Consider the following 24,209-nt stretch of genomic DNA (forward strand, 5'->3'; position numbering starts at 1 on the left):
AACTCCCTATGGAACATGTTTGAAACTCTTCTCCCTCTTTCTTCACCCATGGAGCACATCAGTTGCTCCCCAGGCCCCTTTCCACTTCTGAGACCTCTGCCCTCACTGCTGGCACCACATGGAAAGGATGCCATTTCCCTTGCCCTACCCTCCGGACCCCAGCATGTTTTCTAAGTGAGGGTAAAAGCCAGGCTCTCTGCACCAACCTTCTCAGGGGTTTCACTTCCTAGCACCTCTAGGAGGCAGCATGGTAGGCACCCCATTTAAGACATAGAAATGAAAGCTTATAGATCTGCTAGGGTTCAGGGTCAGTGCCTTGACCCCATGCATGCCTGTTAAGGGTCTATACTGGGTTAGTTGTGTGTCCTCCAGACCCTGAAACAGCAGGCAGCATGGGCTGAAACAGCTCTTTGTTCAGGTCTTGACTCTGCCACTTATGCTGTGGCCATGGACCCAATCCCCAGTTCTCTCACAGGTCACTTGGAGGTGACAGTGCCTCCATAGGTAGAAGCACATGGTTCATACTGGGTCCAGGGAATAGGCTCCTCCCAGGCCTCTGCAGCAGGTAAGCCAACCAGCTCATCCCTGCACAGAAATGCTGGGTACCTGAGCCAGGACCCAGACTCTGGCCTCTCATGGCCCAGCCTGCATTCACTCTATCCCATCCCCCTGCCTGAGATGCAGCCCACTCCTTTCCCAGGACAGCCCACCAGGCACCGCCCTCACCTCTGTGGAAACAGGCAGCCAGAAAGGAGCAGGTTTTCATGCCAATAATTTATTGAACGGAGGTCTGTACACAGGCAAACCTTACTGTGGAAACTAAGACATCAGGAGCCCCCCACCCCGGCCCTCTAGGGTGAGGAGAGGAGGGAGAAGACCTTAGGGCAGAGGGAAGGAGGGAGACACAGCTGTAGAAGAGAGACACAGCTGTAGGAGGGGGAGGGGCCAAGTTGGACGGTGCGAATCGACGTTTTCTTTAAGAAAAAAATTATAACAATCTATTTACACCCGGGGGCCAGGAAAGGGAAAAGGAGGAGACTGGCTGGTCTGGTTCTATTTACAAGGGACACAGGAGGGGAGGAGGGTTGGAGGAGGTGGAGGCCTGGGGGTAGGGGAGGGGCCAAGGGGGTAGGAGGTCCTCAAGCCCCCAACCCCGCCCATCCTTCTCTTCCCTCCCCATGACCAGTTAAAATCCTCTTAAAAAGCCCACCATAGGGGTGAGGCTGGTGAGGGAGGGACAGGAGGTGGGGACAGGGACTCATTTACCTCTGCCCTCTTGTCTAGGGGCCCAGCCAGAGCAGGAGCTTGATGGGCTATGGCCCCCCTTCCCAGCCCCACTTGGGGCTCCCAGATGGAAGGGTATTTGGCGGGGCCCTCAGGAGGAGTTAGTGAGGGGAGCTGTGGCATCAGCTGGCTGCCATTCCGAGCTGCTCTGAGTCTCACTTAAAGCTGAGGGGAAGGAAAGAGCAGACAGTTAGTCTTTGCCTTTCAGAACCCCAGCCCAAACCCCCAAGAACAGGAAGTCAGTGTGAGATGGCTACATTAGAATTTGAAAACTGTCACTCTGGGTCCAGGCTTGCAAACTCACATGCCAAAGGGCCAGGTTGGTCACTGAGTGACTCACCAAAAAGCCAGGCCCCACATCAAAGGGCAGCTGCAGCTCAGCCTGAGGAGTAGGCCCACTGCTGCCCTATTGGATTTTCTTCCCAAGAGAAACAGGAATTCTGGATTGTACATGAAATACCCCAATTTCTAAATGCAGGCAACAACTTCAACTGTTTGTATAGGCCAAACGTGTCTTTGGTTTTCCACTTAGCATTTCAACACAAATAATGCCCAACACAGGTGGCCATTCACATGTTGTAAAATACGCTTTCCATACCATCAAACCGTCAGCTATTTTCAAGTGCCTGCAGGAAACTCAGGGGCTGTTATGAAGAGGCCAGCTGCCTAGGCTCAGAAATGCTGCTTTACCCCAACTTACCTTGTGAGGTTGGGGTGAGGGTGGCAGTGCTCGCCGGGGACCTCAAGTGAGGAGGGATGAGAATGGCATTGAGAGATGGTTGGATGGAGAGTTCTAGAGACAGGAATGGACACGTCCAGTCAGAAGGCAGGGCTTCTGGAGATCCAGTTGGGATTTGAAAGGGGTACTGAATGGGGGACCCAGCTCTTGGCAAGGCCAAGCGTTTGAGGACACGTGTACTTTAAATGGAAAAATGGAAAGAGCCTAGCATAGATCGCAGGGCGTGCGTGCAGGTTCAGGTCTCCCTGAATCGGGGCGGGGGGCCTCTCCTGAGCCGCAGGCCTCCCCTGTCGCCCACCCTCGGCTCCCCACTCCCATCTTCGACACTAGCTCTTCTCCATGATCTCTCGCTGCCCCTCCAGCTCCCCAGATCCCAGGCTGTGCCCTCACCGCCAGGACTGAAATTGAAGAGGGGGGGAAGCGGGCGGTTGTTGGGGAGCTGGGTTCCGTGACATCGCAGTTCATCAAAGAAGCTGTGGGCACAGGCTTCCAGCGGGGAGAGCCTTGAGGACGGTGTGTACTCCAACAGGCTAGAGCAGAGCGCGATGGCCTCAGGCGGCGTTCGAGATTTAAAAACCTTGGGGGGGAAGTGGGACACAGGTCATGAGGGTGAGACTCCCCAGGCACCGGCATACCACCACAGTGCTGGCAGCGAATGTGACTGCCTGCCTCCCACAAACCCACTTTCCAAATAAGGAAACTGAGGCACAACCCCTAAGAGGGAGCTCAGTTTGTATCGCCTAAACAGCCTGGATTATATGGCACCTGCTATGAGCCTATTTCCCCACCAGAAAAATGTGACTCCTGAGTCCACTGTGGGTCCTCAACTTTTAGAGTACAGGAAATTCCACAAACAGATCTGATGAAAGTTACTGGCCCGTTCCCAAACCATAACTCCATAGCCAGGTCCCCAGACCAGTTGGCCTCCAATGGGGATCTTGGCCATGCTGCCTGAGCTCCTTGCCCTGCCCCACCTTTGTCCACGGGTGAGCTTTAATCTGGGGGAACTTGAACTCTGTGTAGTTGGGGTTCATCTCTCGGATCTGTTCCCGCGTTGGTGTTCCCAGCACCTGTAGGGAAAGGGAGGAGGAATCTAAGCCAAGGGCCCTATCCCTTAGCCCCACCCCTGCCCACCAGACCCTGCCCACACCTTGATGATCTCCACCAGCTGGTCTACTCCACTGTCCCCAGGGAAGATGGGCTGGCCCAGGAGGAGCTCAGCCAATACGCAGCCAGCTGACCACACATCTGAAGGAAATGGGAGAGAGTCATGGCTACCACACCCATCCCCTCGCAAACACTTCTGTCCCTCATGGTCATCCTGAGAGGGACCAGGAGCCCCATCTTCTCAGCTAAGAGAAGAAATGCCTTGTTCAAGGTCATACACAGCTAGGAACACCGGAGCCTGACTTTGAACCTCTAGATCTGCCTGACTGCAGTACAGTCTCCAATCTAAGTGTGTTTCCAACCCTCACGGCCTCCCTCCACTCAACAAGCCCAATGAGCCCTTTCTCTGCCTCTAGCCCTGGAGGACAACCCAGCAGGCCTAGAACACGCAACTGTGCTCTCTAGGCCTCAGAAAGGTAGAGCCTGAAGTCCTGGGCTGCTGTGCTCACTCCCTAGCTTCTATCCTGCCCACAGAAATTGCTGCAGCCTTGTACTCTCCCCTTTGCCTTGTCTGTACCTTGACCCCCCACAGCACAAGTTCACTCATAAGGACCACCTCACGCAGCTGATTAATGTTTTCTTCTAAACCCTTCACGTCCTCCGCATGCCTGGAAGGTAGCACTGTCATTCCCACCAACAGGGAGGGACACAGGCCCCTAGAGCAGGTCACACCCTGATGGTGGCAAAGCCTCACCTCAGATTCCCCTAAGGTCGCCATCAGCCCCTCCCCCTGAATGAGAAGAGAGGGCTGACTGGGAGGTTCCAGAGCCAGCATGGACTCTGGAGTCGGGTCAGCTTTCAAAGCCCAACTCTGCCCAGTCCCAGCGGTGCAACTGTAGGCAGGTGGCCTGCAACTGCTCATCTGTAAAGGAGTGTACAACGACACTGCCCTCCTAAGTTTGTGAGGACTGCATAAAAGGACAGACATTAAGCTGCTTTTATCACTGAGGCTGGCAGAAGCACACAGAACTTAAAAACTGCCACAACCGCTGTCCCCACCCCACCCTCCTGTAAGTCTGACCGATGGACGAAGTGTAATCAGTGGCTCCAAAGATCAGCTCCGGGGCCCGGTAGTAGCGAGAACAGATGTAGGAGACGTTGGGCTCCCCCCGGACCAGCTGCTTTGCACTGTGGGAAGAGGAGGACAGGAGTAAACACAGACAGGCAAGGGTCAGGACGACTCCTCGCCCCTTTGGCCACCCAGCATATCCCAGACGTCAGGCCCACCTGCCAAAATCGCAGAGCTTCAGGACAGCAGTGTCAGGGTCCACCAGCAGATTCTGGGGTTTGATGTCACGGTGACACACGCCCTGGGAGTGGATGTAGGCCAAGCTCCGGAAGAGCTGGTACATATACACCTGGGACAGGCAGGGGACATCAGAATTCCAATCCTGCTCTCCCCAGAACACACCACTACTCCACCTTCGTGGCCAGAAGAGCCCTCCAGGCCCTCTCTCGCTGACCTGAAAACGCTTCCACTGCCCCTTGGTTCTCAAGCTGCACATCAGAATCGCTCGGAGGCCACATAGAAGCAGACTGCCAGGCCCGCTCCCAGTCTGAGATTCAGTAAGTTCAGTAAGGGGTTTTTGCAACGAGCCCCCAGTGCTGGTGCTGGTCCACATTCTGACAACTACCACTTCAACCCCACACCTCAGCAGAAGCCTGATGAATAAGAGACATCAGGAAGGCTTTGCTTTAAAGCAAGCTGGGGAGCCAGGCACTCGGCTACCCCCTCACTGAGGCCACCGGCTGGAGGAAGGGCTCAGCCTCAGTCAGACCACCCATGAGCAGACTCTCTCCAGCTAGGTTTTCCTGCCACTCCCCCTCCCAGTGACTAGAACATAAGTGCTAAGGACCTTTTGTTCCATCGCTGCCACGTCCCCCAGGGTCTAGACCACTGCCTGGCAAGTAATAACTGCTTGGGCCTGCTTCCCGGGCCCCCTCCTCCTCTATTCCTGCTACCCTTGGTCGGAGATGCCACTTCCTCGCCCTGCACCTGGTCTCCTTCTAGAAGCCTTCCTTAATTCTTCTCGCCACAAAGCAGACAGGACTGGGAGCCTTCTGTTTCCAAAATTCCCCGCGCTCCTTCTAGTATGGCAGGTGCTAACAACTTTAAAATTCTCTGTGATGATATCCGTCTACCCTGCTGAATGGAGAGGCTTCAGGTGCAAGGCCTGGATTTCAGTCAGCTGGGCCTCTGGAACTGCTCATTGCTGGGCCTGACACACAGGCAGCAATAGGACAATCACCACACCAGAGAACTCCCCACCTAGGAGGTGAGGTCCCATAGCACCAGCTACTGGCCCCTCTGTATTCTTGGTCACTGCCCAATTCTGAGCCAATTCCTCCAACACTACTGGTGCCACTGGGCTCCTAGTATGGACCTGAGCAGGTGCCTTACAGCCTTCCCAGCCCCAGTCGGCCTGCCGCCCTGCATTTAGCAAGCTTCATTTCTGGGGACACAGGAACAAGGACAGGGAACATGAGACTTCGGACCAACGTAAACTTGGAGAATGAGGAAATCCACAGAAGGCAGGAGGGTCTGAAGGCCCAGGCTTTGTGGGACTAGGCCCTAGCAGCCCTGCCTGCCAGCCCACCTTGACATAGATGATAGGGATGGTCAACTTGGCCTTGGTGAAATGGCGGGCCACCCGGTACACCGTCTCGGGCACATATTCCAGCACCAGATTTAGGTAAAGCTCATCTTTCTGCAGAGAGCAAAGGAGAGGTGTGAGGCATTGCGAGGAAAGGGTGAGGAAGGGGGAGGGAAGGTTTGTGGGGAACTGGGGAAGGACTGGCAGTCATGAGAAAGGCAGGAAAATGGGTGGAGTGAAGGTGGAGGACTTCCTCCCACCCCGAAGGTCTCACCTTCTCCCCACTGGAGTAGAAAAAGTATCTCAGCCTCACGATGTTGCAGTGGTCCAGCTTCCGCATAATCTGCAGCTCTCGGTTCTTAGGGGAAAAGGGAGAGAGCCTCAGAAAACCACCAGCTCTCTCTGCCTCCCCTTCCTAGTACCTCTCACCACAGCCTTACTCCCCTATTCCTCCCAACAGAGCCAGGCAGCTACTCCCTGTGTCCCAGCTCCAAGACCCCCCTGGAGTAGCCTGATTCCTCACCCCAACCTATCCCCCTCACACAAAAGCTGGAGGCCTACGTGCTAAACCCAGACCACAGATGTGCTTTCTTCAGCCCATTTTAAAATGTTTGATTTATTGCTGATGCTTGAAAATCAAATAACTTCATGTACAAATCCAGTGTCCTGGCTTCTCCTGAAAATTCAGGTGATGTGGCCACAAGAGGCCAGCCTCCCAGCATGGCACAAACGACAACAGATAAGTAGTGGCCATCCAGTTCACCTTGGTCTGCACTCCTACTGCTTCCCGTGGAGGCATCTGGGCCCTTGAACCTTGGCTTGGATTCTGAATCCCAGACTTCAGGCTTCTAATTCTCATCTTCCCAAAAGGGATTCAGCCTCAGCCTCTTCCCAGAAGGCCCACTGGTCTCAGCATTCTCCCCTATACTCTGTTTCTCTCTGGGGCCTCAGAACTCCCCACCCTCAAATGTCTCTCATTTCTGGAACTCAACACTAATCCAATTCTGACTGCCACCCTGGAGCATCTCCTGCCCAAGAGTCCTCATTGCCCAGACCCAGGGCATGACCTGGCTCCCCAACCTAGACTCAGCTCTTCTATGTCCAGACTAGCCTAGGCTCAAAAATGCCATCCTTCAAACACCAATTATCTCTTGACTTCCACTCTCCTGGGCCTCCCCTCCACTAGCTCATAGGGAATGAGGAAAGGACACCCTTCCTCAGGGGGACAGAGCCCCACATCAAGGCCTGTGGTTTGGTGAGCTCTAGGCAAGCCGGATTCTACCCTACACTCACCAGGAGGAGAGGAAGACCTTTGCTAAGACACTTATCAGTCCCAACAGCTTCCTTTCTCCTATGAGCAGAAGTATAACTGAGGGCTTGGGAATCAGATTCAAGTCTTGACCTCCGGCAATTCTGTTATATGAATCTCAGTTTCCAATTTCTGCTTACTTAAAATGGGAACAACGATACTACCTACCTTCAGAGAGCCTTTAAGTAAATTAAGCAAGAAACTGCCTGCAAAAAGCATTTACAAAGAGCAAAAGCCCAATAAACATCGGCTCTGGGCTCTCCTGGAATCCACATTCCCATCTTCCACACAACTCCCTTTTATCTCCCTTCTCCTCTGGCCCATGCTCAGATCCCATGTGGAACCCTAAAGCCAGCACTCTTGTTGGGGCTCTCTCACCAGTCATGCCCAGTCAAACCTCCATGTCCCCTCCACACCGCCCCTCCCTCGCCCTGCCCCCAAGCTACCTTGAACCTCTTGTCCTGGAGAACCTTCTTGATGGCTACCAGTTCCCTGGTTTCTGCCAGCCGAGCCTGGTACACGACCCCAAATGAGCCATTGCCAATCACTTTGATGTCTGTATAAGCCACCTCCTGGGAGCGCTCCGGGCCTTGGCCTAGAGTGGCTACCACTGTGGTCACCTTGCCACTGTCACCTGGGGAACAAAGGGGACACAAACCCACTGACCTTTCCCCTTTTGCCACCACCCCATTGTGGGGCTATGGCAGGGAGGGGACTCTCTACAGGAAGCTCTCCGGGGCCTCTCCATTCCTTTTTCCTTTCTCCTCCTCTCATACAGGAAGATCCTGACATCTAAACCTCTTGTTGACCCCTAATCTCCACTTCTAATAAGCAGCAAACCACTGGATCCTCTTGGTCTGAGGAGACGCCAACACTCCTAGGTGTTGCCTCCTGGTCTGAGAAGCCAACACTCCTAGGTGTTGACTCCATCTACTCTGAGTTTACTGCCCACTGGCCCTTCCTGACTGGGGAAAGCCCGACCTAACCTCTTCCACTTAAGAGCAGTAACTGAGGTGCTTCTTTAGGAAAGCACTAACCTTCCTCACAGCTCAGGGGAGTGACCTCTACATCCTCCTGGTGGAGCTGGTAACTTTACCACTGGTTTTTGGTGACATGAATGAATGACTCCTCTTGGCATGAGTGCTAGTGCCCTCTCGCTTTTTGGGAATAGTTATCCCTTGCACAGATACTTTGGGGTTAGAGAAGGCACTGACCTGACCTCACCTGTGTGGTCCAGAGCCCCAGACCCCTTCCAGGATGTGGATGGTCCTTAACCGACATGCACTAAATTGTGAAGCTGACCCAGCCTTGGTCCTTCAAAGGAAAACTATAATTCCTAGTTCCAGTGTCTGAATGGCAGCAATCTTTGGTGGCACTTTGGGGATAAGGACTATTTTTCTTCAGGGAACTGATGAAAGGTTCCCCCAAAGAAAAGGGTCACTAACGAATCAAATCCATTTTGAGGGGTCAGTTAACACCTCCTTTTGAAGGTGATCCTGCATAGCCATTTTTCCCAAACCAATGACACACCTCAGAATGAAAGGCATATAACTTTGATCCATATTCTATGGGGAACTGTGACCCTTCCTTCCATTTTTGTGAAAGGAGACCCACCAAGCCATGTTTTTATGAGAACAGTGACTATGACTTGGTCTGAAAAGTACGCTAACTCTCAATCTGCCCTTGCTTCTAAGAAACATCAATCATTAACTTCCACTTTTGGAAACTGTGTTTTAAAAGGGAAGATGACCTGGGTACCAGGTTTGGAAAGCCCTGGTCCTGTTCTTTGGGAACACAGAAATCCCCTTCCTATAAAGGGAAGCAAATTCAGAGCCCCCTTTTTGAGTAGCGGTGGTGTTGATTTTACACTTGTCCTCTTTGGACACAATAACCCTTGAGCCCCATTTGTAAGCGATGATGACCCCTGATCCTACTCTCTAATGGATGGCAACGTCAGATTTCTGTTTTTAAGCCTCAAGGACCCAAGACCGTGGTGCTGGAAGAACAAGAACCTGTGACCCCTGTTTCTTTGAGGATTACTATATCTAATCTTAAATTCCGAGTGATGGTAACCCCCCAAATCTTTCTCTGAGAAAGGGAGAGATCAGATCCCAGTTTTTGGAGGCACAGTAACCTCGAGCTCCTATCTGGCCAAATAGAAGAAACTGATCAACGATTGAGGGGCTTCGGGAACCCTGATCTCCACCCACCACGGGCTCCCTAGTACTCACGGCCCAGCTTCACTCCGGGCGGCGGGAAGCTGGTGCCCGCGCTGGGGCCGCCGCTGCCTCCTCCGCCACTGCCACTGGGGCCACCACCGGAGCTCGAGGCCCCCACGCCCCCACCCATGGCTCCGACTGACGCCTTCCCGCCGGCGCTGCCGCCAGGGCCAGAGGCCGAGCCCCCGGGGCCGCCGCCGCCTCCGCCGCCTCCGCCGCCTGGCTCCGCGAACGAGCTGGTCCGCGCCCGGCCCGAGCCCCCAGGGCCGCCCCCCGAGGGCGCGCCGCCGCTCATGGCGCCGAGCGCAGGCCCAGGTCGCGGGGCTCGGGCTGCCCCCGCCGCCGCCTCTGCCGCTGCCTCCCCCGGCCTCTGGCCTTTTCCAGGCCGCGCCGCTCGGGCTCGGGCTCCGGCTCCGGCCCAGCGCCCGCCGCGGGGCACACCGGGAGATGCAGTCCGCCGGCCCTCACCGCCGCCGTCACCGCCCTCGGCCTGGAGAGAGCCGCGTGGCACGCCGGGAAATGGAGTCCGCAAAGGCCTCAGAGTAGACCGCGAGGATGAGTCGCTCTGCGCGTCGAGAAAGAGTTCTGTGAAATAAGTCGGTCAACTGTGCTCACGGCGGACCCTGAAGTACTTTGGGGAGACGAGTCAGAGTCGCACACCCACTCCTCTGTGGCAATGGTGAGCCCCACAGCGTGCCTCAGAAATGTAGTCGTAGCCGCTCCGTGAGTGACCTGAGGCACGCCGGGAAACGGAGTCCAGTCATTCAGAGTCTATTGGCTGCGTGTGCCGACTGGCGCCAGGTGTACTCTGGGAAATTGAGTTGGCGCAGGATGACCCGCAGTTCTCGGACCGTGAGGCAAGCCGGGAAATGGAGTCGTCGCCACGCCCTCACCGCATTGCAGGTGTAAAGCGACTCCCAAAGCACGCCGGGAAATGGAGTCCCATGTGATACCTAATCCCCAAATGGTTACTGCAGTTCCGGAGATAGGCTGGGAAATGGAATAGATATAACTCTCCTCCTCCCTCGTACACTAGGCCGCAGTCCCGGCCGGGAAATGTAGTCAACACCAAGGCTTCAGAGCAGTTGCTACAGCGAGCTCTTGCGTCTTGTGGGAGATGGAGTTCAAGGCAGCTTCCCCATTGACTGAGGGGAAGGGAATATACCATGAGCCCCAAGCATGCGGGACACTGTGAGACAAGACTGTCTACGCTTGCCGGGAAGCGGAGTCCAACGAGGTACCTGCGGGAAAGCGCGAGCGTGAAGTATTTCAACGCCTTCTTTCCCGCCCCCACCAGTTTCCAAGAAAGAGCCAAAGTCGACTAGGGGGTGTTGGAAAATTCCAAGTTTCAAGTTTCCACAAATCGGGAAGGAAAACTCCCCTGCAAACGATTTGGGAAACAAAGTTCCCGGCGGGTTGTCAGAACATACAGTCTTCGAATACAATCTAGTTTTTTCTAGCATTGTGAGTAGCAGGAGGCTGAGCGGAGCGTTAAAAAAGAAAATACAATGCCTTGAACCCCCATTCATCTTTTTGCGTCCTCCTGCTTCTTAAATTACAAGATCCTGGACGGCCCTCAAACAAGAAAGCCATCTGTTAAAAGTAGCCTGGGTTTGTGCACGCATTAAGTCGCCCTATTTATTAATACCCAGAAGGACAGTAGCATCCAAAGGGAGCTGTGAAGAGTGTGTGTGTCCTGTAAATTCTTGGAACTAGAATGAAATTACCCTCAGCCCCTCCTGCCTCTTGGAATGATGGGAAAGAGAGTCTCCAGACTTCATTTTAATCCGAACCTGTGTTCGTATTAACTGTCCTGCCTTCTCGGAAGCCTGAAGAAAGTCTCGTCCACTTGGTCTGTTCCTGACTGCAATTCCCAATGGACACAGTCCCCCGGGGCGGGCCAGACGGTAGCGTTAAAGCGTTTTCAGACTACATTAACCAGAGGCAAAGCGCCGATGCACTTCCGCTCCCTTCTCGACGAATGCGACTGCATCATGCACAGCCCGAAGCGGACATTTCTGGGAGTTGTAGTTTCTCAGCCAAACAGTGTCTGCTGCCCTCTGACGGCAGGTCGGAGTGGAAAATCAAAAATCTTGAGTCAAGCCCCGAAGCCTGGGAAATCAATCCTACACTGAAACAAGAAGGCCCAGAAGGGCAGCGGGGCGGGATAGTGGCGGTTACTTAACCGCCAAAAGCTGTGGAACATGCGCAGTGGTCTGCACATAGGCAACGGCCACCACAGGGATTGGGATCTGTGGGAGCCTGAGGGCGACTGTAGGAGGAACTCTTACCGGGATGTTTGTAGGGCTTCAGAACGTGTCAAGGGGTGCCAGGGTGGGTGGTCAGTGTCTTTGAGGGGCCTATGGGTGCCTGGAGGTACTCAGAGGTACCGTAGAGAGAGGTGAAGGGGTCTTACTGGGGACCAGTGGAGAAGTCAGAGGGGCCTTGGGGTTTTTCAAAAAGGTCTGGGGGAGACTGAGAAACTACTGGTGACGGGATCTCTGAGGAACCTGAAGGGGTGAGGGATGGTTGAGTAGCGTAAGGAACTTTGGGGATCTGTGGGAGTGTTCTAGGTACAAAGAGGAACTCTGATAGGATGAATCAATTGATGAAGCATAGTGAAATTTATAAAGAGCTTTTTACTTTGAATCAGAGATCCTGAAGAATGTGGAAGGGAGCAAAGGTGTGGTCTTGAGGGTGAACGGATTTAGATAGGTCATTTTAAAGATTAGAGGAGTCCTGGAGTTTTCAAGACCAGATGCCACCTATGATACCTCACTCGGCCAGAATTGGGGGCAATAAGTCTGCCCTGGCCTAGTCATTTGGAAAGCAGTTCCGGAGCTGAGCACCTTTGAATCCACGTTAGACCTGGTTAGAAATGTTTTGAACACACTGGAATCAGGAGCTGAGCACTTGTCAGGGTTCCCTCCGCACCCCCATCCCCCCCCCCATGACATCCCCTTTTCTCCATCACACTATCACCACCAACTCAGCTGCAACTATGTTGCCAGGAGACATGCCTCTTCCCAACTTCCAGAAATAGGCCAGTGGCCCCCACCCCAGGGAGTGCCTTACATCACCCAGGAGAGGGAGCAGTTGCCCACAGGCTGCCACCAGAGCTTCGGTTTCCTGCCAATACCCCAGCCCTGGATCCCATCTTCACTGCCAACCTACATCATCTGGGACCACCCACCCTTGGCTGGCATGAAGTGAGGATGAAGTGAGTGGGTAGGAGTTGCCAGTTCCTTCCCCCTCAGAGCTGCACAGGGTGGGGTTTCACAGTGAAGCCAGTCCAACAGGCCCTGAGCTCTCAATTCCCTCTATCTCTTAGCAGTTGTGTGGCCTTGGGGAAAATCTTTCCTCCCTCTGGGCCTCAGGCGCCTCACCTGCACTGAAGGGGTTGGGCTGTCTGAAAGGGGCATGATCTTCCATCCCATTTGACCTCTCCAACCTGGGCTTCTAACTTGATATAGATTCTATAATCTTGAGACCATGGTCTAGATCCAACCATTCTGGCTTTAGTCGGAAAACCCAGGAGTTGAAAGAAAGCTTCAGATAGAGACTTCATTTAAAGTCTTGGCTGGGCTTAGGGCTTTGGGCAGGTCATTAAGAGACTTGAACCTACCTTGCTTGGTGCTGGAGATAACAGCACTACAGCCCCTAACTAGGTACTTGGTGCACAGTAGGTCAATCAATAGCAACTCTGATTAAGCCAGCTCCGTCTCAACTTGCTGGTGGAGGGTGTTCCCATGGTTCCACAGGAAAATCACTAAGGTCCCTTGCAAGGTTTACATTTCATTGGACTACAGGCCTGTCCCCAAAGGACTCCCAGACTCAGAAGTGCCCCTTGGAGAGTGAAGTATGGAGAAACTAGAGGTGGTACAAAAGGAGCTCCAGGCCTTTGCCAGAGGCTGGGGACATGGATAGGAATCCGGAGCCAGAAAGGCATTTCAGGCAACAGGTGAAGAGTCTAAATGCTTCTAAAGACAAGCAGTCCCCCCGGGATAGGGGAGCAATCAGATGATAACCAGAGTATGCCTGACACTTTAATCATCAGGCCCTGGAGGTCAAATGCCCCCCCCCCCCCACAACCCCTAGGTCAGATCATTTCCCAGGCCTGGAATTTGACCCATTCAGATGGGATTAGGCCCTCTGGCCATATATCCACCTAGGAGCCACAACAGGCCCGTCCTTCAGAATCCAGCACAGGCTGTGGCCCTTCGGTGACACAGATCACTCCATCCAAAGGTCCAAGTTTTATTGTTTTGAATACATTCTCCAGCAGCCCCCAACTTCCCCCCCCCATTCCATCCCCAATACAGAATAAGGCTTGACCACAGACCCCTACCCCAGGGGCCCCAGCTAGGAGGCAGAGAGGGCTTCCAGTTTGGTTTCAGGGTACCCCCTTCCCACCCCACTATCTGCCTGCCTATAGGCTGGTCTTAGGAGCAGCTGAGGGGTGAAGGGGTTGGACAGGTGCTGGGGTGGGGGAGTGGGAGAGGGATAGCAGGCACTTGTAGCTTTGTGGCCTATGGGCGGCACCCCTCACCCTCCTCTGCCCCCAACCCCACCCCCGAAATGAAATTTTTGGTTCATCATAAAATGTCCCTCCCTCCCCTGTTGCAACCCTGTGGGGTGAGAAACCCAGGCACTCATGGCCCCTGGAGGGGCAGGGAAGGCTGGACTGGGGCTGAGGATGGCTGGAGGACAGGGAGAGGGTACAGAGGCAGAGAACAGGGAGGAAGACAAGGCTTTACTTCCTAAGCGATTGTAATAAAAAAAAGTTCCTGGGCATTGAGGCCAGAGCCTCAGTTCAAATATAAATTCCCCGGAATGGAGGTGGCCCCCATCACTCCCCCCTCCCACCCTCCCCCACCACCACCTTGCCCGGAGCTTAGAAACCCACAGAGACAGGGGACAGCCCCCCGTCCTGGGCACCCACCCACCCTCACCATTAAAAAAAAAATTTAAGTTTTATACAAAACGTGGGTAGAGGGAAAGGAAGGAGGTGGGGAAGAGACTCGGGGCTGCCCTCACCTCCAGGGCACAGGGGACTTAAGGCAGCAAAAGAAGCATGGGGGGTGGGGAAACACGGTCCCCTGCCCACATCCCTCAGGAATCGCGATGCTCCAGAGAGAGCTGGGCTGTGGCGTGCTGGAGGTCAGAGCTCACCCGCCTCGGAGTGAGGGGCCCCCCGGCCTCCCCGGGCCCCTCCCCACGCACCTTCTTGTCCTCGCCCTCATCCTCGAGGCCCCCAGCGGGGCCCCCACCCCCCTCCAGGCGACAGTCTTCACTCCAGCGTCGTTTAAAGCGAAGCTTGAGGGGCATGCACTGGGCGGCCCCAGGTGCCTCGCCAGGCTCAGGTTTGGGGGGTGCAGGGGGTGCACGAGGCGTCTTAAACACCTCCCCATCTTCCTCATCCTCATCGCTGATGTCAGTCACCTCTACCTCCTCCGACTCTCCTTCTGAGATAGGCTCCACCTTGATCTGTGGCGGTGGCGGTGGGGGGGCCAGTGCCCCTGCCCCCTCTGCCAGCCCACCTGTGCTGCTGCCACCACAGCCAATGCCAATGCCACTGCTCTTGTCGGTGCCCGCTGGAGCCTTCTCCCCGGCTGCCCGTTGCCGGCGTCCCAGTGGGGGCGGCTGGAGCTTAAACTTGAATGGGGAAGAAGAAGAGGAAGAGGAGGACGAAGCCGAGGAGGGGACCGGCGGGGTCTCAGGTGCCATGGGCGGCAGCGGGCACTTGTCAGGGCGCTGGGGCTGGGGCACCACCAGCCCAGGGTAGTGCAGGAAGGCGCGGGGGCTGAGGTGGTAGTTGTAGACGCTTTGGGTGTGGGCCTGAAGGTACCGTTTCATGTCCTCAGGGCTGAAGGAGAAGTGGGAGCCTCCCCCTGAGCCACTAGGGCCCCCACCTCCACTGGGGTACATAGGGCTCAGCGTGGGCGAGGGCGTGTAGGCCAGGTGGGTGGGCGTCATGGGCAGAGCTGGTGAGAGCTGAGGGGGGAGCAGGGAACCAGGCCCAGCCAGAGGCGACACAGGGAAGGGGCTCAGGGGTTCAGGGCCACCCCGGGGCCGGGGGTAGACACGGAAGACGCCAGGGTCGTGGGGCAGGCGAGCCAGCGGGGGCCCTCGGAAGGCACCCAGCTCCGGAGGACCTGGTGGTCGGGCCCGAAGGTCCTCTCCCAGTGGCTCCTCCAGCTCTGAAGTGCCATCGCTACAGTCACTGACCGAGCCTCGGCCCAGGCGCCGGGCCACCACAGCCGAGAAGAGGGAGGATGAGGATGAAGAGCAGGCTGGAGGTGAGCGGGGGTCCTCAGTGGGGGACAGCACTTCAGAGGGTGTTGAAGGAGGGAAACGGAAGTGGCTGCCGCCCGAGGGCACTGGAGGGGCGCTCTGGGGCACCGCACCCCCTGGCAAGAGAGGGGAGATGTGGTGTCAAAGCCCCTGGCCCAACCTGGACATGGAGACACACCCTCTCCTCCGAGGCCATGCCTGCCAGCCCTGGTACTCACCAGCCAACCCCACATCGATGAAAGGGTAATTAACCAGCACCAGTTTGTTGAAGTTGAACTTGTAGGTGAACCGTTTCCCCTTGGTCTTGTGCAGAATGCGTTTGTTGTAATAATAGCTGTGGGTGCAGGTAGAGACGTCATCAGATGGTCAGTCACACAGGACCCAAGTCCGAACCCCATACCATGATATTCGTTAGATGCTGCTCATAAAAGAAGACCAAGAGCAGTCAAGCGTGCAAAGGGTGGGGACCAGCTCTCCCCTAGTCTGGAGCCAGACTAGAGGCCACACCCATGGCTGCATTCTCTCCTCAGGACACCTCTGTGTGACAGATGGGCTTGGAGAAGGGTTAGGACTTGCCCAAGGTCACACAGCGACAATTTAGAAAACCCAGGAGTCAAATGCAAAGCCTATTCCCATGGGTCAGGGGCTCCCCAGCTGGTGGGGGGCTGTCCACATCTGCCCAGGGGCTCTGCCCTCCTCACCGCAGGGCCCGGCTCAGCTTGTCATAGTTCATCTGGGGCTTGCACTTGCGGACGCCCCAAAGCCGGGCCACCTCATCGGGGTCCTTGATGACGAACTCCCCGTAGTCCCCCTGCCAGGCGATGACACCCTGGTACTCCTCCTTCCGCAGCAGCTCCAGGATGAAGTGCCACAGCTGGATCTGCCTCGAGCCAGGGGACGACTCCGGCTTGTAGGCCCAATCCGGGAAGGCAAACCCTGGGGACAGAGGCAGGGGAGTGGCCCCGGGTCAGGGAGCCTAGTCCGGGGCTCTGGGTCCCCTCCCACGGTCCACCTCCTACCCCAACTTCAACATGGGGAAATCCATCTCCCCTAAGCAAAGTCAGGACCTGGGTTAGAGGGAAACAGTGTGTATGTCTGTGTGTGAGGGGGCTAGATGAGAGCTGGGGGGGAGGGGAAGCTAGAGCCTGCTCCAGCGACACCGGGAGAAACAGGAAACCGTCGGCGGCGGGTCCCGGGGCCAGTGCCAGGGGGCCAGGCACCAAGCCAGGCCGGCGGGCAGGGCTGCCAGTGGGGGAGGGGCAGGAAGGGGCACACGTGGCCAGAGAGTTGGGGCAAGGCCCCCCCCAGCCCCACCCTCACTCTCATTCAGGGTCAGTCATACCACCCCCTAACCCCCACCAGCTCCTCTGCTTCCCTCCTAAGAACATATACTGTCTCCCTTCCAAGGCCTACCAGAGCCTGTACTCCCACCCCAAGACCCGAGAGGATTTTTTTTTTCTTAAAAGGACCAGGAGGGGTGGGGTGGCTGGTTGTGGATGAGGTCAGCGCTTGCACACACAGAGGCTTCTGTCTTCCCTGGAGAGTGAAACCCAGACTGTCTGAGAGAGCCCCCCCACCCAAGCCCAGACCCTCTGTGCTGCACTGCCCTCCCCAGACCTGGGCACGGGGGCCCAACCTGGCTGGAGGGCCCCAGCCCAGGCCTGAGATTGAACAAGCACCACTGGTGCCCATTCCTCCTTCTGCCTTCGCATCCTCGGCTTCTTCCCTGCCCACCTGCCTACCCACCCCCAACATTAACCTTGGGTAGAGGTTGGTGGTGGGCTGGCTGGTCCCTAGAGGGGGTGGGCAGCCTAGGGGGAGGAGATGGGGGGGCTGCGGTTGTTGTCATTTCCCAAACCCCCGGGTAATCAGGGACCATCAATAATTCAGCACTAGGCAGCCGGTAATGGAGGGGGTGGGAGGAGGGAAGTGGAGGAAGGGAAAAGGAGAGGGGAGGCAGAGCAGAGGCCCTGGTGCCACTAAAGGGAGAAAGCCAAGGTGGACAGCTACAGATGGGCGGGGTCCCAAGTCCCAGTCAGGCTGCCTGGGCTGGCCACCCTGCCCTGGCCCTGGCTCAAGCCCCAGCTCTAGCAGGTACCAACCAACCCCTGGGGCAAAGCCGGGCCTCCCCCAAAGGCTCCACCCTAGTCTGGAATCCAACAGGGGATCCTTCCTTTTGGGGACACAGGATCAGCAGTTCCTGCTCCCACAGGGACCACACCCTCTAAATCCAGAGCCAACTCTCTCCCCCAGAGACCCAGCACCCTGATTCCTGGGCCTTGGGTAGACAGGGATGGCCAGCATTCCCCCAGCAGTCCCCACCGAATCCCTGCCCCATTCAGAAATCCTGGTCTCAAACTAGCCAGCCCCTCAGGGCTCCAGGGATATGACCTCCAACCTGCACCAGCAGCCCTTGCTCCATTCAGAAATGACAGCCCCTGACAATGCCTTCCATGGACCTCAGCATCCACAGCCCCATCCTTCTCTTGGGAACCCAGGTGTTCGCCCCTTTGTCTTCACCCTGCCAGAGAACCCAGGCCCCAGAGGTCCTTGGGAACCCAAGTGACCAAACTACCAGCTTCATGAACCCTCTGACCCTACCCAAAAAGGACCTGGCCCTGTCAGGGCACCAAGCTCCATGTTCTCCCACCTAAACCCCAAACTGGCTCCCAGATCCAGGAGGGGAGGGCCAAAGCCCCTGAGACATCAGTCTGGGGTTGGAAAGTATACTGACTTCCACCCTCCCCCCAAAATTAAAGCCACCCTTCCCAGCCCACCCGCCCCAGCCTCCTTGTCCCGGTAACCAGGCAACGTGTGTGCAGCGACAGTCCTGGGAGCGGGGGAGCAGGAGGCTAAAAATAAACTTTGCAGAAGAGAAGGAGTGAGAGAGACTACATGCAACACAAAGGGAACTGGGAAGGGAGGTAGGGGGCTCTGGAAAGGCCTCGAGCTGCATGTCAGAGACTGTCCCAAGGCCCCTTGTGAAGCTCCCTGCCTGGGTAAACCCCTTCTGGGGCCAGGACCCTGGTTCCAGCTCCTGGCAGGGACCCACCCCACTGCCAGGCCCACCCTTATGCCGGCTTTCCTCATCGGACATGGCATACATGAAGGCCTGTTCCAGGCTTTGGGGGGAGAAGGAAGAAGGGGGGGGTGACGTCAGGGTATCTCAATGGGGCTCTGTTCCCCAGGCCTTGGAACCAGGAGCCAGGCACAGGCACGGGCAAGGGGAGCATGTGTGAGTATGTGCTGTGTCTGGATCCACGTGCTTAAATCAAGGAACCACCGGCCTGCACCAAGAAAGCTTGGGGGTGGCAGGACCTCTGGAGCATGGGGGGACAGTGAGGCAGGGAGAAAACAGCTGACATTGAGAAGGGTTCAGGACACTGCAAAACAGGGTGGAGAAGTGGCAGCAGACAGACAGGAAGGGCTGGGACTGCGAGGTCCCAGAAGGCACACCTGGGTCCCAGAGGTAGGGTAGAGATTCTTCCTGACAGACTGTAGAGACCTGGGGGAGGAGACCCCCCTGGACGCCCCTCAAGTTTACCTGACTGCCCAAACTTTTTAAAAGAGACTATGGGGGTCGGAAGGGAGGGTGGTGGTAGAGGAAGAGCACGCCGGCCTCCTGGGGGGCCCCACCACTTCCCCCACTCCAGGCAGCCCTCGGTGGCGCCAGAGCTGGGAAGAAAACAGGAAGTGGGAAACAGCGGCGGCAGAGGACATAAGGGCCGGGATGGAGAATAGGATGGAAGGGCGCACAGCGACCGGCCAGGAGGCAGACGCACTGACCGAACGATCGGAGGCCATCTCAGGCCCCCGCCCCTTCCCTCAGCCGGAGAACCCACATGCAACTCGGCCCTAATACAGGGTTGGGGGAGCAGCCCAGCCGGTCCCACCAGGCGAAGGCCCGTAGCAGGGAAGGAAGATGAGGCGGGGTTGTCTGAGCGCCTGGGCCCCCTCCTCAGGCAAGGGGAGGCTCCTGCTGCCCCCAAGGCCCAGCGGCCCTGGAACCCGTGGGAGCCGGAGTATGTGGGTCGCACGTGACTGACCCTAAAGTACTCTGCACCCATGCCCCAGCCCCTCTCCTCGGCCCCGATCCCCAGGCGCGGGAGCCCGGCTTCGAGCCCTTTAAGAGCCGCCCCCACCCGCCGAGCGTGGGGGGGGGCAGGGTGGGTGGGCCGGTCGGGGCACACACCCGCACACAGGAGCCCGAGCCGCGGCCGCCGCCGGGGAAAGGAAACAAGTTTGAACAGCGGCGCCCGGCCCCCTTCCCCCTCCCCCGTCCCCGCCCCGGGCCGGATTCCGACGGGGTAGACGGGCAGGGGGCGGCTGGTACCCCTCCCCCCAGCGCGCCCAGGCGCAAAGTCCAGCCCGCCCGAGCCCGGCGGCGACGGAGGAGGGGAGGGGGGAAAGTCCGAGTGGGAGGGGGGTTAATCCCGCTGCCCCCAGCCCGCCGACCGAGCGGAGGAGGGGAACCTTGGCCCCTTAAGGAGGAGCAAGTTGGCGGGGTAGAGTGGGGCGGAGGGAAAAGACGGCGGGTTGAAAGAGAAGAGCAGTGTGAGGAAGGGGGGCGGGGGGAACCTCCGCGTTCCCCCTACCTTCCTCACCCTCCTCAACACCCAGCCCCCGGCGCCGCGAGAGGAGGGTACCTAGGTCTCCCCGGAGCCACCTTAAAGCCGCGCGTTCTAAGGTCGGAAACAAAAAGTTCCTTTTTCGAACGTTCGGGCTGCGCTTTGGAACTTTGCGACTCCGCGCGGGCGGGGGAGCAAAGAGCCGGCGGAGACGGGCGGGGGAGGGGCGGCGCTGCCCGGACCCCGAGTCCCGGGCTCCCCACTCACGCCCTCCTCCTAGAGGCCATCCCGTATCCCTCTCTAAGCCGGTGCAGAGCACGCGCCGCGGTGAAGGTCACGGGCCGGACCTCGCAGCACAGAACCGAGGATAGCGGGCCCCGTGGATAGGCCCCCCCTCCAAGCCCCGCACACGTCCCGGCCCCCAGAGTGCAACGTGACAGAACGGCGACGAAGGACTCCGCCACCTCCGTGATCCCAGGAGTGGGGAAGAGCCCAGCTCTCGGGGTCCTGGCAGAGAGAGGACCGGGACTCGCAGCACCCACACCACTCAGCCCGCAGCCAGAAATCGGGGGTCCCATGCAGTACCCCCCGTTCGCGCTGTGAGAAGCAACAGGTCTCGAGTACTTGGGGGTCCCCCGTAACTGGGGATCACTCGGGCTCCTCCGGAACCCTTCAGCCCCCCCAAAGTTTCTCCGCCTTGTTTCCCGGGGCAACAAGTCTCCCCCACACGTGCTGCCCCCGCCCCCACCTGTGTCCGCCGGGGTCTTCATGCTGGGGGGCCCAGGGCGAGGCGCCCCGACTCCGGGCCGCAGCTCCTGGCGCCCGCGCTGCCCCGTCCCGTCCCGCGCCCGTCGGGCCGCCCTCGCCGTTTCACCCGGCCTCGCCTCTCAGAGCCTCTCCCCTCCCCGCCGCCGCCTCCCGGGTTAATATCGCACTCCGGGGCCGGGACGCCCACGCCCCCCGGCCGGCGACGTCACCGCCGCGTCGCCATGGAGACACTGCGCCCGCCCCCTCCCCGCGCACTCACACACTCACACGCTCACACACGCACACACACTCGCCGGCGCGCAGCCACTGAGGACTGGCCGGCTCTAGGCTTAAAGGGGCCGCGCGACGGGGGAGGAAGGATGGAGAAGGCGGGGTGGGATGGGGTCCCGGGGGTCATGACCCTTCTCGCAGGCTCCAAGTCTGCAGATAACTGAAGTCCTCTGCACTCGCGACCTGCCGCCCCTCCTCCTCTCCTGCCCACTGCGGGATCCAGAGTTTCTTTTAGGATCCTGTAAGAAGGGAGGGGGTACTGTCTGAGAGGGGTCAGAAACTTTTGTCGGGAGGAGGCATGGACCTTTCGGGAGAAGGCAGAATCTTCTCTGCAGGGGAGCTGGGGTCAGGACCTTGGAGGATGACCGAGACCACGTTTCCCAGCTTGGCCTTACCCTGCCCCCCAACTCTGAGCCTGAATGGGGGCAGCTGTCCAGGGGTGGGGTGGAATGGGTGGGAAGCTTTTCCCAGCATCGGAAATAGGGAGGCGGCTGTGCCCTCTGCTCCTCCGGGGTTGGGGTCTTAGCCTTAACAGAGAGCCCCAGTCCCAGCTGGGGAGGAAGTGACCAAAGAATGCATTCGGGAGCCCCCCCTCCATCCCCAGGCTGCAGCTGTCCTCGGGACACGGCTGGGCAGGAGGTACCCCCCACCTCCAGCACCAGGACAGGGAGTTCCGGGGGTGGGGCCAGGATGCGTGGGGGCCACCAAAGTCAGAACAAATGTGGTCCCAAGGGGCACTGGGGGGTCGCCAGGAGAGAGGAAAGCAGGGCTTAAGGATGAAGGCCAGCGCGGTAGGGCGTAGGGCGGTGTTAAGTCTCTGTTCTCTGCACCAGGAGGGATGGATGGAGCCTGAGGCTTTGGGAAACAGGAAATCAGGGCTGATCAGACGGCCAGCCTTAGCCGGCAGCATGTACAGGGCAAATAGAAGCAATACTCACAGGCCTATCCTGCTGACGGTCTCAGAAAAGACTCTGAGGTACCAAAGGATGGAAATATAGGTGAGGGGTAATGCTCAGAGAAGCTGAAACCCAGAAGATGGGCATGGAGAGACAGACAGGCCATGGTGAGGGAAGGCCTGCAGGGTCAGCTCTGGGTTTTTAGGGTTTGAAGTCCAGTCTCCATTGCTGGGTTCCTAGCTGCATTAGAGCAGTCCCTCACTCATGCCTTGAGAAGTCTCAGGCCTCTTCCTTGGGGAGACCAAGGGCTCCAGGGAAGCATCACCTGTCTGGGGAATTAATTATGTAACCTTGCCTACGGACAGTGCAGCTCCCCCACAGATACCCTAACCCTCTGGGAGCAGTGTGGTCCAGCAATAATCATCATCATCATTGTTATTACAACAGCTCACGATGTGCCAGGCACTAGGCCAAGCACTGTCCCAGGCATCTCATTTAATCCTCGCAAATGCCCAAAGAGGGGAATTACTATTGTTATCCCCATTTACAGATTAAGACAGTGGGTTCGAAGGGGAAGTCAATGTACCAAAGCCCTAGTCAGTGAATGTTGCAGCAGGGATTCGAATCCTGATCTATCCAATTTGAAACCACCACCCTTAACCACTATGCTTTACTACTACCTGTCCTGCCCCCTCTCCCTGCCTAATAAAGACACTGCAAAATTTCCAGTAGGTCTATAACAGCCTCAGTGACCCCTGCACTCCCACTGGCAAGTCAGAGACCTGGATTGCAACCCTAACTCTGCTACTTTCTGTCTGTGACAGAGACCAAGTAAGCAAACGTCTTAGACCCTCAGCTTCCTCATCTGGGGATATTAACAGAGCCTACATGATGGGGTTGCTGTGAGAAATCAGAGATGCGAAGTGAATAATAATACTAGTAGTATTAGTAAACTATATACCCTATGCATAATGTAAGCACCCCTCACCCTACAGACACCAACTATAGACAGTAAATACAGCCCTGACCGTGTGAAATTGCCTGTTAATGGCAAAATCCTACCCTGAGCCAGTTGGATAACTCAGTCCCACTGCTTCTATGAAACATAATCATAGATGGTGGGCAAGCATCATGGGACAGTCTGAACCACCCACCGAGGATAAGAATCCCTGGTAAAAAATGTCCCCAGGCATGTGACTTCTTCTAGTGGTTTGTAAAAACATCCACAGATATGGAAACCCCTCAGAGGTCCCTGTGACTTCACCACAGAAATGTGGATCCTCTTGGATTGTTCGGTCATCCCATGAACACTAAGAGTCAGCCCCAGGGAAGGTACCCCCCCCCCCACCACCACCACCTTTACTGTGTGAAGCACTTAATATTGTGAATTTGTGATAGAAACTATTCATCGCCACTTCTCAATTCTTGAAGACATACCATCCAACCAGAGCTGTGTCAGTTCCAATGAACAAGGAGACCTCTCCCTCTAGTTTGCTATAGAAGCCTCCAGGAATCCCCTGGAGGACAAGCCTATGATGAACAGTGTAAAGCTCCATGGAGAAAACAACTCTGTCTGGACAGCGAGGACACCCCTACTCCTCCTGTGGACCTAGAAGTTCTTGTTCCAGTTTACTGTCCTGACACAGATAACATTTATCCTCTCGCTATCAAGCTAAGGCATGGATAGAAGCTGTCACCCACAGAAGTTAAACCCTACACAGACTTTACTCCTAAACGGGAAACTGGAGATAATAAAAATTATCCCATCATCCCTGCGAGCAATGATGAAGTATTACTACTCTATGAACATTGTAATTCCCTTAGAAACAGTATCACACACACCAGGTAGAAAATGTAGCCATCTAAAGGGTTATGACCACTCCAAGTAGAAAATGTAACCTCGTGATGGTCTCACCCTTCCTCATCTCCCTGGCTTGAAATACTGAAGGGCTCCAGGGCTCAGTCTCAGATCCTCTTCTGTCTTCCATCGACATTCAAGCTCTTGACAATCTCCAGCAGTTTCCTGCGTTCCATCTCTATGCCACTTATATCTAAATGTCTATCTCCAGCCCAAGACTCTCCCCTGAACTCCAGTTTCACA

At 56.7% G+C, this 24,209-nt stretch overlaps 2 protein-coding genes across 2 annotated transcripts; both read right to left on the reverse strand.

Moving 5' to 3' along the window:
• Positions 1-755: 755 nt before the first annotated feature.
• GSK3A (glycogen synthase kinase 3 alpha) lies at positions 756-10,029 on the reverse strand. Its single transcript, XM_016129955.2, has 11 exons — positions 9,325-10,029; positions 7,540-7,727; positions 6,059-6,142; positions 5,788-5,898; positions 4,418-4,548; positions 4,212-4,318; positions 3,174-3,271; positions 2,998-3,093; positions 2,414-2,600; positions 1,985-2,077; positions 756-1,449 (listed from the first exon to the last, which is right to left on the reverse strand). The coding sequence occupies exons 1-11, from the start codon at positions 9,605-9,607 to the stop codon at positions 1,376-1,378; spliced, it is 1,452 nt and encodes a 483-aa protein (XP_015985441.2). The 5' UTR covers positions 9,608-10,029; the 3' UTR covers positions 756-1,375.
• A 3,519-nt stretch (positions 10,030-13,548) lies between these two features.
• On the reverse strand, positions 13,549-21,102 carry ERF (ETS2 repressor factor). Its single transcript, XM_016129956.2, has 4 exons — positions 20,923-21,102; positions 16,308-16,542; positions 15,825-15,940; positions 13,549-15,722 (listed from the first exon to the last, which is right to left on the reverse strand). The coding sequence occupies exons 1-4, from the start codon at positions 20,942-20,944 to the stop codon at positions 14,425-14,427; spliced, it is 1,671 nt and encodes a 556-aa protein (XP_015985442.2). The 5' UTR covers positions 20,945-21,102; the 3' UTR covers positions 13,549-14,424.
• Positions 21,103-24,209: the final 3,107 nt, after the last annotated feature.

The sequence above is a fragment of the Rousettus aegyptiacus genome, unplaced genomic scaffold (assembly GCF_014176215.1).
Source record: "Rousettus aegyptiacus isolate mRouAeg1 unplaced genomic scaffold, mRouAeg1.p scaffold_m13_p_14, whole genome shotgun sequence".
NCBI classification, from domain to species: domain Eukaryota; kingdom Metazoa; phylum Chordata; class Mammalia; order Chiroptera; family Pteropodidae; genus Rousettus; species Rousettus aegyptiacus.